The 14,855-nt window shown below is 75.0% G+C and overlaps 3 protein-coding genes across 3 annotated transcripts in view; 1 reads left to right on the top strand and 2 right to left on the bottom strand.

Moving 5' to 3' along the window:
- Positions 1–3,860, bottom strand: part of LOC134152736 (kelch-like ECH-associated protein 1) — a 6,416-nt gene extending 2,556 nt beyond the window's left edge. The window contains 8 exon segments of the mRNA XM_062598331.1: positions 28–244; positions 484–541; positions 544–681; positions 684–764; positions 767–901; positions 904–1,165; positions 1,783–2,402; positions 3,829–3,860. Coding sequence (XP_062454315.1) covers positions 28–244; positions 484–541; positions 544–681; positions 684–764; positions 767–901; positions 904–1,165; positions 1,783–2,325 — 1,434 coding nt within the window. The 5' untranslated portion in view covers positions 2,326–2,402; positions 3,829–3,860.
- A 1,429-nt stretch (positions 3,861–5,289) lies between these two features.
- Positions 5,290–8,505, top strand: LOC134152737 (cysteine protease ATG4D-like). Its single transcript, XM_062598332.1, has 10 exons — positions 5,290–5,443; positions 5,870–5,953; positions 6,130–6,303; positions 6,389–6,686; positions 6,789–6,853; positions 6,983–7,116; positions 7,237–7,315; positions 7,403–7,479; positions 7,559–7,678; positions 7,770–8,505. The coding sequence occupies exons 1-10, from the start codon at positions 5,290–5,292 to the stop codon at positions 7,950–7,952; spliced, it is 1,368 nt and encodes a 455-aa protein (XP_062454316.1). The 3' UTR covers positions 7,953–8,505.
- Positions 8,506–8,517: 12 nt separating this feature from the next.
- On the bottom strand, positions 8,518–14,632 carry KRI1 (KRI1 homolog). Its single transcript, XM_062598333.1, has 21 exons — positions 14,462–14,632; positions 13,492–13,571; positions 13,285–13,390; positions 13,096–13,195; positions 12,924–12,981; positions 12,747–12,796; positions 12,558–12,657; positions 12,393–12,467; positions 12,168–12,298; positions 11,987–12,089; positions 11,806–11,901; positions 11,512–11,682; positions 11,358–11,433; positions 11,182–11,291; positions 10,930–11,062; positions 10,703–10,833; positions 10,549–10,613; positions 10,373–10,468; positions 10,156–10,292; positions 9,940–10,021; positions 8,518–9,601 (listed from the first exon to the last, which is right to left on the bottom strand). Exons 1-21 carry the CDS (start codon positions 14,541–14,543, stop codon positions 8,518–8,520), a joined length of 3,066 nt encoding a protein of 1,021 aa, XP_062454317.1. The 5' UTR covers positions 14,544–14,632.
- Between the last annotated feature and the right edge of the window lie 223 nt (positions 14,633–14,855).

The raw sequence follows: 14,855 nt of genomic DNA on the forward strand, positions 1-14,855 counted from the left end.
CGCCGCCCCCCTCCCTCGCCGCCCCGCGTCCAGCTCACCGGCTCCGCTGCGGATGGTGGCCATGGGGGCGATGGCTCTCCAGGCGTCCCGCTCCGGGTAGTAGCACTCGGCCGAGCTGAGGCGAGCGGTGCCGTCGAAGCCGCCCACGGCGTAGAGCAGGCGGTTGAGCACGGCTACGCCCACGCCGATGCGGCGCGTCAGCATGGGGGCCACCAGCTGCCACTCGTCCCTCTCCGGCTCGTACCTGCGGGAGGGCAGGGTCAGGGCCCGGCGTGCCCAGGGCCGTGGGGCCGCTCCTCTCCCCTCTCCGGCTTCCCCGTCTGCCCCACACCCAGCAGCCCTCTGGGGTGGGGAGGGCGAGCGCAGGCTCCGCTTCGACCCCCAACAAGCCCTCGCGGAGCCGGGCTTTCGCTAGCAGCCCCGGCGCGGCCTCCGGACGGGCCCGAGCGCCCTTCCCTCCGGAGCGGGCAGCGGCCCCCTCACCTCTCCACGCTGCTGTGGTGGATGCAGCCGTGCGAGCCCCCCACGGCGTAGATCATGCGTCGATGACGCCCACGCCGATGCGGTTGCGGGGCACGCTCATGGGCGCGCAGGGCGACCACTGGTTGGTCATGGGGTTGTAGCAGTCGATGGCGTCCGAGTCCGTGTTGCCGTCGGGCGAGTTGTTGCGGCCGCCGACGCGTAGAAGAGTCCCCCCACCACGCAGCCCGCCAGGCCGCTGCGGGGCACCTGCAGGTCGGCCAGGCGAATCCAGGAGCCGTCGCTGGGTTGTAGGCCTCCAGGTAGCTCAGCGACTGGCGGTAGTAGCCACCGGCCGTGTAGATGAGCTGCCCCACCTTGGGGGCGCGGCAGGGCAGGACCTGCGTGGGCTTGTGCAGCGTCAGGTCCTGGAAGATCTTGGCAGGTAGTCCTTGCAGCGGGAATCGGACTGGAGGATCTCGCACTTCTGGAGCTGCATCTGGAGGAAGTGGGGGGTGAGGGAGTGGCAGCGCACGGCCTTGAGCAGGGCCTGCACGTAGAGCCGCCGGTTCTCGCAGTCGTACTTCACCCAGTTGATGCAGGCGTGGAAGACCTCGGACTCGCAGCGCACGTTCAGCTCGTCCCGGCTGATGAGCGTCACCAGCTGGCAGTGCGAGAGGTTGAAGAACTCCTCCTGCTTGGCCACCTGCGCGGGGACGGCGGAGGGGAGTGAGCGGGGCGGCACCGCCGTGCGCTGCCCACCCACCTCCACCCCCCCAGCAATCGCCCCCCGGGGGCCGGGCCCGCGGGGGGGGGGATCCGACCGGATCGGCGGCAGTAAACGGGGCCGCGTCGTGGGGACGAGGCTGCTGTCACCCCCCTCCCATGCTCGGAGCCCCCCCGGCACCCGCTGGGCCGGCGCTGCCCGTGGGGGCGTCCGGGGCGCGCCGGGAGCCGGGCGCCCGCCCACTCCCGCCGACTGCGGCCTCCCGGCCTTTCCCCTTTTGCTTTCGTTTTGGTGCCAGACCGGCTGCCAGCTCAGCGCCGCGGCCCTGCCAGCAAGGAGCCGTTCCTGGCCTCCCCCCAGCGCTGTGGGGCCGGGAGGGGGCCGGCTCCCCCCAGCCCGGAGCTCGCCAGACCCTGCTCCAAGCCCCGATCCGGGGTGCAGCCGGCTCGCGCCAACGGTCCGCCCTGGGCTGAAACCTCCTTCCAGCCGCCAGAACGGGTGGAAAACACCCCAGACCCGCTCCCAGGGTGGTGGGCAGGGAGCGGGGGGGGGTCACAGAGCTGCGGCCCCGCTGCGGGGGGGCTGCGACCCCTCACCTCGCCGAAGTGCATGTAGATGTACTCGCGGGCCCGCTGGTGCAGCTCGGCGCAGCCGATCTGCTCGGCGAAGTTGGCGATGCCGATGGCGTTGCTGGGGTCGAGCTGCTGGATGAGGAAGTCGCAGCAGGCGCGGACGACGCTGTCGATCTGGTACATGACGGCGCCGTTCATGACGTGCAGCACGCACTTCTCCCCCACCGAGATGGAGGCCGTGTAGGCGAACTCGATGAGGCGCTCCATCACCTGCGGGTGGATGCCCTCGATGGGCACCACCTCCATGCCCTGCTCCCGCAGCCCCGTGGTGAACATGGCCTTGAAGACGGGGCTGGACGAGGCCAGCACGACCTTGTGGGCCTGGAAGTCGGCGGGGGGCGCGTCGCGGTAGCGCACGCGCAGCGTCACGTCGCAGAGCTGCCGGCTCAGGCGCAGCTGGTTCATGATGCCGAAGGCCTGCTTGGTGTGCTCCTCCAGCGTGTAGCTGAAGGAGCGGTTCCCATGGTGGGACGGCGTCACCTCCGCCTTGCACTCGGGCGCGTACATCCTGGGCGCACGCCGGGCGCGGCGCGGGCTAGGAGGGCGGCGAGCGCGGGCCCCGCGGCACCACTGCTGCTTCGCACCTGCGGGGAGGGGCGGGGGGGGCTCAGTGGGCAGACATGACCCCCCCCGTCCCCGAGCCGCCCCTGCGGACCCCGGCAGCTCCCTCGTCCCCGGCTGCCGGAGCCCCCTCCCAGCAATAGGGAAACCGAGGCACGTAGTGGGCAGGGGGTCCCAGGCGCCCTGCCCCCCTCCTTCCACCTGTGGGACCCCCCCCCCAGGGATATCCCCCCGCCTCGCTCCGGTGACACCCTGTTGCTCCACCCTTGGTGGGGGGACATGGGCACAGCAGCCCCAGGGTGATGGGGGGCAGGCTGGGGGGGGGCACAGGGCCTCCTCCAGGCAGTCAGGTACCCCCGAAACCTCACCCAGCTCGGCCAGGTGGCACAACTTGGGGGGGCACTGCCCCCCAGGGTTACGTGGGGGGGCACTGCCTGGGCCTGGGTCAGCAGTGCCTGTCCCCACACATGGGGTTACACGGGGGGGAAGGGGGCAAGTTACCCCCCACACACATGGTGTATATAGGGGGGCTGGTTCCCCCCCAAAACACATGGGGTTACATGGAGGGGGGCAGGTTCCCCCACACATGGGGTTACGGGGGGGGGCTGGTTCTCCCCACACATGGGGTTACACGGGGGGGGGCAGGTTCCCCCATACACACATGGGGTTACGGGGGGGGGCTGGTTCTCCCCCACACATGGGGTTATGGGGGGGGGGGCCTGGTTCTCCGCACACATGGGGTTACACGGGGGGGGGCAGGTTCCCCATACACACATGGGGTTGTAGGGGGGGCTGGTTCTCCCCACACATGGGGTTACACGGGGGGGGGGGGCAGGTTCCCCCATACACACATGGGGTTACGGGGGGGGCTGGTTCTCCCCGACACATGGGGTTACACGGGGGGGGGCAGGTTCCCCCATACACACATGGGGTTGCAGGGGGGGCTGGTTCCCCCCACACATGGTGTCACGGGGGGGGGGGCTGGTTCTCCCCACACATGGGGTTACACGGGGGGGGGCAGGTTTCCCCACACATGGGGTTACCTGGGGGGGGGGCAGGTTCCCCACACACATGGGGTTACACGGGGGGGGTTGACCCCCCCACACACACCGGGGACCTCGCGCTGCCGGGGGGGCCCGCTCCCCCCCCCCCCCCGGTGCAAACAAACCGCCGCACAGCCCGGATCCAGGGGGTGCGGTGTAGGGGGGGGTCCGGGTGCTGCCCCGAGGGTGGGGGGGGCGGCGGGGGGGTCCCACAGAGGCCGCTCGGGGGTGGGGGTGGGGGGCGGCGGGCAGGGCCTAGCCCGGGTTGGGGGGGGGGGGGGGGAGGACCCTGGCGGGGCGGAGCCGGCGTTGTGGGGGGGGCCCGCAGCGGTGGGGGGGGGTCCCGTGGGCCGGGGGGGGCCGAGGCGGCCCGGGGGGGTGGGGGGTGTGTGGGGGGGTCTCTCACCCGGCCATGGCGCGGCCCGGCCCGGCCCGGCGCGGCTCCTGGCGGCGGCGCGGCCCGCTGGGGAGGGGGGGGGGCGGGGGGGGCGGGGGGGGCCGTGACTAAGCAGCGCGCGGCGGCCCGTCACAATAGAGTCCGCGCCGGCCACGCCCCCCGGGAGCCCGAGGCCACGCCCCTCCAAGGGCTTAGGCCACGCCCCTCGCCCCCGGGACACGCCCCCACACCCGGATGGCCACGCCCCTGCGCGGCCTGGCCACGCCCCCTCCGCCGGGTGGAACGCGGCGGCGCCAACGTTCGGCGCGTCGGAAGCGGGGGGCGGGGCAGAACCGGGGGCGGGGGCGGAGGCACCGGGGGGCGGGGCGGAGGCACCAGGGGGCGGGGCGGAGGCACCAGGGGGCGGGGCGGAACCGAGTTGGTTGTGGGGGAGGCACCGTGGGGGCGGATCACGGGGGCGGGGGATCCCGCCGCAGGGCGCCCTGCGGGACGGGGGGCACCGGGTCCCGGTGGAGCCGGGGGGCCCGGGAGGGGCGGCCCCGGCGGAGCGCAGGTCCCTCTGGGGATGGGGGGGGCACCGGCAGGGGACCCCGCTGGGACGGGGGAATAGCGGAGGAGGGGGGCATTGGGGGAACCGGGGGGTGTGACGGGCCCCCACCGTCACACCCCCCCCCCGTGACGGTGACCCCACTCACGGCGGCCCCGGGGTCACGGCTGTGTCCCCGTCACGGTGACGCTGCAGCCGCCGTGACGTCCCCGCCCTCCCTTCCCGGCAGCGCGAGGACTTTGCTCCGGCACCAGCTGGCACCGTGCGGCCGCCCCGGCGCCACCCCGGGCCCGGGGGCCGTGCAAGCGCCCCCCCCCCATCCCGGGGGTCATCCCGGGGCCCCCCCCAGCCCGGGGAGGTACCGGTGTCCCCCCAACCCAGGGGTCATCCCGGGGCCCCCCCATCCCGGGGCGGTGCCGGTGTCCCTCCCCATCCCGGGGGTCATCCCGGGGCCCCCCCAGCCCTGGGAGGTACCGGTGTCCCTCCCCATCCCGGGGGTCATCCCGGGGCCCCCCCATCCCGGGGCGTGCCGGTGTCCCCCCAACCCAGGGGTCATCCCGGGGCCCCCCCATCCCGGGGCGGGTACCGGTGTCCCCCCAACCCAGGGGTCATCCTGGGGCCCCCCCATCCCGGGGCGGTGCCGGTGTCCCCCCAACCCAGGGCTCGTCCCGGTGCCCCCCCATCCCGGTGTCCCCCCTCTCTCCCGACCCCGCTGACCCCACTCGGAGCGGCCCGGCCCCGCCCCTCCCTTCCCAGCCAATGAGAGCCGCCGCCGGCAGAGCCGCTTCCGCCCGGCGCGTGCGCCGCTTCCGGGCCCCGCGCCCACACCTAAGATGGCGGCGGGCGGCGGCAGCGGCGGGGCCTGTGCCGGTGCCGCCCGGGCGCCGCCGGGCGCCGCGTGAGCGCCCGGCCCCGCCCCCGCCATGCCCGCGCGCCGCCGCCATGAGCTCGGTGTCGGCCGCCTCCGGGCGGCGGGCGGGCGGCGGCGGCGGCGGCCGCGGGGCCCCCGCCGAGCCCGGACGAGGGGGGCGCGGGTCAAAGGTCGCTTCCTGTCGGCCTGGAACAACGTCAGATACGGTGGGGGCGGGGCACCGGCGGGGGGGGGGTACCGGGAGCGGGGGGGGGCGGGGCGATAACGGGGGTCCCGGGATGGGGGGAGCAGGGAATGGGGGTCCGGGAGGCACCGGGATGGGAACAGGGGTCCTGGGACGGGACTGGGGGTCCCCAGGATGGGAACGGGGGTGCCGGGGCGGAGAACAGGGGTCCTGGGACGGGACTGGGGGTCCCCAGGATGGGAACGGGGCCATGGGATGGGGCGGGGGACCAGGCATGGGGGTCCCAGGATGAGGGATGGGGGCCCTAGGGGGTGGCGAGAGGGGGGAGAGGGGAACAGGGCGGCGGCCAGGGGTCCCGGAGGGGCTGGAGGCCCTCGGGGGTGGGGGTCCCGGGGTGGGGGGGGCAGCGCGCAGGCCCCGCTCACCTCTCGGCTCGGCCCCCCGCCAGGCTGGACGGTGAAGACCAAGACCCACTTCAGCAAGCTGTCGCCCGTGCACCTCCTGGGCCGCGTCCACTGCCTGGCCACCGAGGGTGAGCGGCCCTCGGGGGTCCCCGCTGCCCCCCACCCCACCCCACACCCCCCCCCAGCACGCGGCTGGCACCCCGGCTCCGCACCCATCCCCGCAGCATGCGGGACGGGTCAGGACTGGGGGGGGGGGGTCCCCCGTCCCGCCGCCGCGCGCCCACGGCCCCTCCCCGCCTCGCAGAGGACGTGGAGCGCTTCCATAAGGATTTCGTGTCCCGCCTGTGGCTCACCTACCGGCGGGAGTTCCCGGCGCTGGAGGGCACGCCGTGGACCACCGACTGCGGCTGGGGCTGCATGCTGCGCAGCGGGCAGATGCTGCTGGCCCAGGGGCTGCTCGTGCACCTCCTGGGCAGAGGTGAGCGCCGGCGCGGGGCTCCCCCCGCCCCGCCGGGCCGGCCCCGGGGCTCCCGGCAGCGCCCTGAACCTCCGCTTGGCCCTAGACTGGAGCTGGCCGGACGCCCTGCTGAGCGCCGGCTCGGCGGAGCCGGAGCCGCCGCGCTCGGCCTCTCCGTCCCGCCCCGGCCCCGCCGGCAGGGCGCCGCGGGCCCGGGAGCCGCCGTCGCGCTGCCGCAGCCCCCGGGAGCGCGAGGCGGAGCAGCGGCACCGCGCCGTCGTCGCCTGCTTCGCCGACCACCCCCGGGCGCCGTTCGGCATCCACCGCTTCGTGGAGCTGGGCCGCAGCTCGGGGAAGAAGGCCGGGGACTGGTACGGCCCCTCCATCGTCGCCCACATCCTCAGGTGAGCCGGCGACGGGCGCTCCGGCCGCGGGGGCCGCCGAGAGACCCCGGAGGCGTGGCGGGACCGACCGGGACCCGCCGCCTCCCCTCGCTGCCCTTGCAGGAGGGCCGTGGAGAGCTGCCCCGAAGCCGGCGGCCTCTCGGTCTACGTGTCTCAGGACTGCACAGGTAGGGCCGGGCCGCTCCCCGGGGGGCACGGGGATCGCTCCCCACCCCGCGCGGGGGGCTGCAGCGGGGGGGGGGGGGCACGGGGGTGAGCTGCCCCCTTCCCCCCCCCCCCCCCCCCCCGCTCCCCAGTGTACAAGGGGGACGTGGCCAGCCTGGTGCAGGGCGCGCCGGAGCCCGGCGGCCCGCGCCGAGCCGTCGTCGTCCTGGTGCCCATGCGGCTGGGCGGCGAGACCCTCAACCCCGTCTACGTCGACTGCGTGAAGGTAGGGGCAGGGCCGAGGCGGCCTCCGGCCCCGGGGAGGGCTGCCGGATGCGATCCCCCCCCCCCCGGATCTGCGGCATCCCCGGCTCCGGTTATCCCGCTGACCCTCCTCTCCGCGCAGGAGCTGCTCAAGCTGAAGTCGTGCGTGGGGATCATCGGCGGGAAGCCCCGGCACTCCCTCTACTTCATCGGGTTTCAAGGTACCGGCCCCTTTCTGCCCTATCCGGAGCCGAGCGCGGGGACCAGCCGCGCCGGGACCCGGCCGCGACGCTCTCCCCGCTCCCCAGACGATTTCCTGCTCTACCTGGACCCTCACTACTGCCAGCCCTTCGTGGACACGTCGCGGGAGAACTTCCCCTTGCAGGTGGGTGCGGCGCCGGGGCGGGGGGGGGGGGGGCCGCCGGCCCGTGGAGGGGCCCGTCTGACTCCGCGTCTGCCCTCAGTCCTTCCACTGCTGCTCCCCGCGGAAAATGGCCTTCGGCAAGATGGATCCCAGCTGCACCATCGGCTTCTACGCCGGCGGCGCGCAGGACCTGGAGGAGCTGTGTGCAGAGCTGACCCGCGTGAGTCCCCCCGGCCCCGGCCGGGGCAGGTCCCGTTAAACCGCCGCGCTGCTCCCGGCCGTCCCTGACGCCGCTCCCTGCCCGGCTCCAGGTCCTGAGCTCCCCCCCGGCCAAGGACAAGTACCCCGTGTTCACCGTGGTGGAGGGCCGCGCGCAGGACTACGGCCTGGACGAGCTCTGCTCGCGCCTCTCGCAGCAGACGGTGCAGCTGCCTCGCGCCGGCAGACGCGCCAAGGGCAAGAAGCCCGGCTCGGACGAGTTCGTCTTCCTTTGAGGGCTGGGGGGGGGGGGACGACCCCCGGGGCTCGCTCCCCGGGCCGCGGCGGCGGGACCCCCGGGGCGCCGCACGCGGAAGGCGGTTCGTACACTGGATGAAGCCGCGGGGGACAGCGGGGGGAGCGTCTCAGCGAGAGGCGGCACCTCCCGGGGGGGGGGGAGGCCGGTGGGGTGTGTCCCCCCCCCCCAATACCTCAGGTCTGTTCGTTCACTACTGCACCCAGCCAGCCCCGCGGCGCCGGGAACAGAGCTCAGGGCCGACGTTTTCTTGTTCCCGGCGGCCTTCGTCTGGAGGGGGACGGCGAGCTGGGGCCCCCCCTCGCTCCTCCCCGCTGGCCACGGGCCCCCCCGGCCCGGAGGCAGCTCTGAGCCGGTGGGGTGGGGGGAGGCGCGTTTACCTGCGTCGGTTTGGCCGTCACAAGCTGCTCGCGTTGAGGGTCTGGGTTTATTTATTGCCTGCGGCTCCGCTCAGGATTCCCGACCCCTCTTCTGCCTGTCCGTCGCCCCCCCCACACACACCCCCCCCCCCAGGAATTAAAGGTCTGCTCGAAGCGGCGCCGCGCTCAGTCGGGGGGCGGCACGGGCATGTCCCTGCCGTACTGCCGCCGGTAGAGGTACGCGTGGTACTGCAGCTCCGGCCACACCATCCGCTGGCAGCGCCGGCGCTGGGCTCCGGCGAGCTCCGGGCGCAGCCGGTAGCCCAGGACCACGGCGGCGTCCGGCTGCCAGGGCCGCAGCTCGTCGGGCGTCTCCGCCGGCCCCACGGGCCCCCCGCGCAGGCAGCGGCGGCGGGCGTCCCGCAGCAGGGCGCACAGGGCGCCCAGGTCCCGGCTCATGCGCCGGCGGCCGTAGCGCTCCACCCGGCCCCGCAGCACGGCCCGGAAGAAGCGGTACAGCCGCACGTCCAGCCAGTTCCAGGCCCGGAGGCGCCGCACGTCGCCGGGGCTCAGCGCCGCCTCGTCCCCGGGCCGCCGGGCGTTGAGGGGCACGAACGCCAGCTCCTCCAGCCGCAGCCCCAGCAGCTCCCGCGCCAGCAGCAGCGACTCCTCGAAGCGCTCCGCGATCAGCACCAGCCCGAAGGTCCGGTTCAGCCGCTCCAGCTCCCGCTGCCAGGCGCCGCCGGAGCCGGACGGATCCCCGCCGGCCTCCAGCCCCAGATCGAAGGCCATGGGGTTCCTGGCCAGCCCGTTGCCCGGCTCCCGCGGGTCGTAGTAGCGCCGGGGCCGGCGGAGGAAGGCGGCCAGCGGCCGGCTGCGGTTGCGCAGGGGCTGGAAGGCGGGCACGGACCCGCAGTAGTAGTGGAAGACGGAGCGGTAGGTGCGGACGGGGTCGCGGAGGATGGTGAGGAAGACGGTGCCGGGCGGCATGAGGCGGCGGAGGGCGGCGGGCTCCAGGCGGAGGTGGCTGAGCAGCAGGTCGTAGCCAGCAGCGCCGGGCGGCGGCGGCTCGGCGAAGGCGGGCGAGAAGGGCTGCGGGTAGGCGAACTGGAAGGTGTAGCGGGGAAAAGCCAGCGTCAGGTTGCGGCGCTCGGCCGCCCGGAAGAGGATGTTCTGCAGGGTGCTGCTGCCCGTCTTGTGCGTCTTCACGAAGGCCACGGGCGGCCCCCGGGGCCCCGCACCGCGGCGCGGACGCCCGGACGCCTCCGGCCTGCGGCGGGGGACAGAGACGGGGGTGAGGCGGGGGGAGGTGGGGGCCGCGCCGGCGTTACCGAGCCCGGTACTCACCCCGCCAGGAGCCGGAGCAGCAGCAGCAGCAGCGCGGCCGTGGCCAAGCCGCCCGCCGCGGCCCAGCGCCTCCGGCCCCTCATCGGCGAGGGACGGCTCCGGCGCCCCGTCCCGGAGCGGGATCGGACCCGTCTGCCCCGCCGGCAGGGCTCCCGTCGGCTTTGCCGGCGCTAAGCCGGGGCAGGCGAGGGCGCGGGGCGCCGCGGCCAGCTGCCGCGCTCGGCCCGATTAGGGGTTTTCTGGGTCAGCGCCGGGACTCACCGCGCGCGCCCGGGCCGGCTCAGGCGCGGGGGGCTTTGCCGCCCGCCGCCCGCTCCTCCCCTCTCCTCCTCCGCCGCAGCAGCTGCCGGTAGCGCAGGCGCCGGGGGTTCAGGCCGTACGCCTCCAGGCGCTTCCCGGAGAACTCCCGGCCGCCGAGCCGCACAGCCGCCCCCAGCCGCGCCGTCCCGCGGGGCCGCGGCCGCCCTCCCGCCGGGCCGGGCGCCGGCGGCTGCTCCGCGGCCGGCGCCTCCGGCACGGCTCCGGCTCCGGGCGCCTCCTGCCGCCGCCGCTTGTCCCGCTGCTTCTTCCCCACCTTGGCCTTGGCGGCAGGCGCCTGCGCCGGCTCCTCCGCGCTGCGGAGCCGGAGAGGGCGGCTCAGGGAGGGGAGGGATCGGGCCGCCGGGATCCCCCCCCCCCGCGTCCCCGTACGTACGCGGCCGACAGGGATTTCAGGATCTGCTGCTTCTTCCAGGCGTTCTGGGCCCGGCGGCTGTAGTTCGCCTGGTCCTGCCGCTCCTCCCGCTCCGAGCTGGGGGGGCGAGGGAGAGGCTGAGCGGAGCCCCCCGGCCCGCCCCATGGCCGCCCCCACGGGCCCCAGGGACCCCTCACCGGTACATGCAGGTCTTGCGCAGGGAGCACCAGCGGTTCAGCTCCTTGTCGTCGGCTGCCAGGATCTGGGGGGGCAGAGTGGGGAAGTGGGGGGCAGAGCTCACCCACCTGGGGGGCCCCGGTGTCCGGGGCGGGTGGGGGGGGCAGTCCCCACCTCCTCAGTGGTGAGGCCGAAGTCGCAGGGCACCACGCTGCGGTACTTGAAGCGGCAGGGCAGGTCGCCCACCAGGTCCTCGTAGTCGAGCCGGTAATACTCGTCCAGGTACTGCTCGAAGGTGCCGGCCGCTGGGGGCCGGGCGGGGAGGGGGTCAGAGCCCCCAAACCACCCCGGGACCCCCAACATCCTCCCCGGGACCTCCCCCCCCCGCCCAGCTCGCTCACCGGGGTCGAACGCCGGCTTCTCCCGCTCCACGGCCTCCCTGAACCGCGTCTTCCGCCTCCTCTTCCCCAGCGAAGGCGCCTCCTTCCTCAGCCGCTTCCCGGGGGGGGCCTGGGGGTCGTAGTCCGCGTCCATCTGCGTCGGGACGCGGCAGCCGTCGGCTTGGGGCAGGGGCAGATCCGACCGCTGCCGGGCATCGCTGCCACGAGTTCTGCCCGGCCTCAGCCCCCACCCTCCCCGGGGAGGGGACGGACCACAAAGTCGGGATCCTCGCAGTGCGGCTGGCGGCTGCCTCCCGCCTCCTCTTCCTCCTCCTCCTCCTCCTCCTCGTCCCGGCCGGTCCACGTGTCCCAGTTCCAGTCGTCTGCGGGGCGGCGGCGCTATGAGACCCGGTGCGGCCCCGGCGCGGGGAACCCGGGCCCCGGCTCACCGTCCAGACCCTCCTCCTCCTCGAACCGCGGCTTCTCCTCCTCCCCGCGGCCATAGTAGTCGTCGCCGAAGAACTCCTGGGGGGAGAAGGGAGAGAGTCGCGGGGCGCCGGGAAAGTCGTCGGCGACGCCGGCGGGGGGACGACCGGAGCCGACCTCCATGAGCCGGTCGTGCTGGGCCGGGTCGAAGTCGTCCTCGAGGAGGCGCTCGGAGAAGCCGACGGCGGCGTTGCCGGTGGCCTGGCGCAGCCGGGCGAGCCGCGCCGCGATCTCCTCCCGCTTCAGGTTCTTCAGCTGCTTCAGCTCCTCCCGCTTGCGGAGCTTCTCCTGCGGACAGACGGACGGGCGGATGGACGGACGGCTGAGGGGCCCCACGGAGCCCCGCCGCCCGGCCCCAGGAGCCCCCCGACGGCGCTTCTTCCCCCCCACCCCCCTTTCCCCATCTCCCACCTTCTTCTTCCTCTCCCGGACGCGCTCCCGCTTCTCCTTGCGGCGCTCGTCCCGGCGCCGCACCGACGTGGCGATGCTCCGGGGATACGTCCTCACCTGGGGGCAGGCGGTGAGGCCGGGGTGGGAGCTGGGACCCTCCGCCCCGCACCCCGGTCTCCCCCCGGCCTCGGTGCCCCCCGACCTGCTGGCCGTCGGGCTCCTCGAAGCGGAAGTTGTAGCGGCGCTCGAAGGCCTCCTGCTTCTCCAGGAAGAGCTCGCCCTCGTCCGAGGAGTCGCCCGGGCCCCTGCGGGGAGGCGGCGGCGGCGGGTGAGGCCGGGCGGGCGCCTGCGCCGCCCCGCTCGCCCCTCGCCGCCGCGCTCACCCCTCGCCGCCATCCTCCTCCTCCTCCTCCTCCTCCTCCTCCTCGCGGTAGCCCTGGTTGAGGACGTAGTCCCGCAGGAAGCGCTCGCCGGGGTCCAGCGCCGGGTCGTTCCAGTACCGCTGCAGCGGCGCCTGCGGCCCCGCGTGGGGTGGACAGGGACGGGGGGGGGGCTCAGCACCAGCACCCCGGCCCCAGCCCCGCGCGCCCCGGCCGCAGCCCCCTCACCAGGTCCTGCAGCGGCTCCGCAGGGGCCTCCCCCTGCCCCTTCAGCCAGCGGATGTAATCCTCCTCCTCGTGGGCCTGGGGGGGGGTACGATGAGGGAGGGGGCGTCAGCCCCACACCGGCCCCCCAAGACCCCCCGACCCTCCCCAGCCCCGTCCATCCCTCACCTTCTCCTCCGCCGTCTGGCTGCGGCGGCGGAGCAGGGCAGAGCCTCCCTCGCCCCCGTCCTCCTCCTCCTCCTCGCTGTCCGCCACGAAGGCCCGAAAGCTGAGGGGGAGGGGGGTGAGCCCGGTGCCGGGGTGCAGGACCCCCCCCCAAGCCAGGCGCAGACCCCCACCCAAGCCGGGTGCTCCCACCTCTCCTTGAGCTCCCTCTGCTCCTCCACGTAGCTCTTGGAAGCGACTTGCTGCGGGGGGGGGGGGGGGGACACGCGTGTCAGGGCCGCACGGAGGCGGACGGCCCCACGGCACGGCCAGGGGGGCGGGGGGGTCCAGCAGAGCCGGATCCTGCCCCCCCCCCATCCCCATCCCCACCTTCCTCCGCTTGGCCGCGGCCTCCTCGTCCTCCTCATCTTCCTCGTCCACGTATTTGCTGCAGGGAAGGCGGCGGCGGCGGCTCAGTCCCTGCCCGGGGTGGGGGGCTCCCCACAGCCCCCCCCCCCCAACTCCAGGACCCCCCCCACACCCCCTGGGCACCGCTCCTTACCCCTCCTTCTCCAGCATCACCTTCCGCTCGTAGTCCTTCAGGAACATGGGCTTCTCCGGCCGCTCCGGCCGCTCCCCAGCGTCGCTCTCCACGGAGGAGGCTGGGGGCAGGGGGGAAGGGGGGTGAGGAGGCTGGGGGGCCCCAGGGACACCCCGGGGTGGGGGGGTCCCGGGGGAGGGGGGCCGTTACCTTCCTGGCTGTAGAAGGTGGCATCTTTCTGGTAGATGCGGGGGTCCCGGGTCTTCAGCAGGGCCAGGGTGCGGTAGAAATCCCTCTCCAGCCGCGGGTCGAGGTCCTGCGAGGGAACGGCGCCGGCGGGTGATCCCGGGGCGCCGGACAGCCGACCCGGCAGAGGGCCCAGGCGTCCGGGCACCCCCCCTCCCCCACCCCACTCACCACATCGTCCCCACTGGAGTCCGATTCGGAGCTGGAGCCGCTGCTGCCGCCGCCGCCGTCGTCCCCATAACGGTCCTGCACTGGGGGGGGGGGGGGGGGGAGAACAGGCTCAGCGGCAGCACCGGTACCGGGTCATGGGCCCCCCCCCCGACCCCCCCAGTTCCATCTGGTTCCCGGTTCTGCCACGGCTCAGTCCTTCCCGCCCTGGTCCTGGCCCCACTTCTCCCCCTTCTGGCCCTGTCTCCAGCTCGGCTCCCCCGGTGTCGGTCCCGGTTCAGCCAGTCCCGGTTCTAGTCCCGACCCCCAGTCCTTGTCCCAGTTCAGCCCCACACGGGCCTCGATCCGATTCCTTCGGTCCTCGGTGCCACTGCCTTTGCTCCCAGTTCTGACCCCGGTCCCGGTTCGGGTCCCGATCCCTGGTGCCCACCCCTTCGCCTCCCCGGTCCCGGTGCCTCCCCGGTCCTGGTCCCGGTCCCGGTGCCTCCCCGGTCCCGGTGCCCATCCCTTCGCCTCCCCGGTCCCGGTGCCTCCCCGGTCCCGGTCGCGGTCCCCATCTCTTCGCCTCCCCGGTCCTGGTCCCGGTCCCGGTGCCGCCCCGGTCCCGGTGCCCATCCCTTCGCCTCCCCGGTCCTGGTCCCGGTCCCGGTGCCGCCCCTCGGTCCCGGCGCCCATCCCTTCGCCTCCCCGGTCCTGGTCCCGGTCCCGGTGCCTCCCCGGTCCCCGTCCCGGTCCCGATGCCCATCCCTTCGCCTCCCCGGTCCCGGTGCCGGTGCCGCCCCTCGGTCCCGGTGCCGCCCCGGTCCCGGTGCCCATCCCTTCGCCTCCCCGGTCCCGGTCGCGGTCCCGGTCCCGGTGCCGCCCCTCGGTCCCGGTGCCGCCCCGGTCCTGGTCCCGGTGCCGGTGCCGCCCCTCGGTCCCGGTGCCGCCCCGGTCCCGGTGCCCATCCCTTCGCCCTTCGCCCCCCGCTCACGCCGCTGCAGCTCCTCGCGCCGCCGGTACCGGCCGTAGCGCGCCGCGAACGCCGCGTTCACGCGCAGCTCCGGCTCCGGCATCCTCCGCCCACGTGGGCGCCGCACTTCCGGGAGGCCGTCACGTGACGCCGGGGCGGGGCCCAGCCCGCCCCTCCCCGATTAAAGGGGAAACGGCTGCGGGGAGGCAGGTGGGGTCCACCGCCACTGGCACCCGAGGGCGCTTCCCCCACCCCCCACCGCGCTTCCACTTCCGTCCGAGGGACCCCAAATGGGGGCTCTCACCTGAGCCCCCTTTGCACCCCAAGACCATCCCCTTCCCCCCTCCCTGCACCCCCAATTCCCCTCTCAGAGACCCCTCGATCCCTCCATTACCCCTTCTCCAGCCCCTCATTT

Source organism: Rhea pennata, chromosome 33 (genome assembly GCF_028389875.1).
Source record: "Rhea pennata isolate bPtePen1 chromosome 33, bPtePen1.pri, whole genome shotgun sequence".
Taxonomy (NCBI): domain Eukaryota; kingdom Metazoa; phylum Chordata; class Aves; order Rheiformes; family Rheidae; genus Rhea; species Rhea pennata.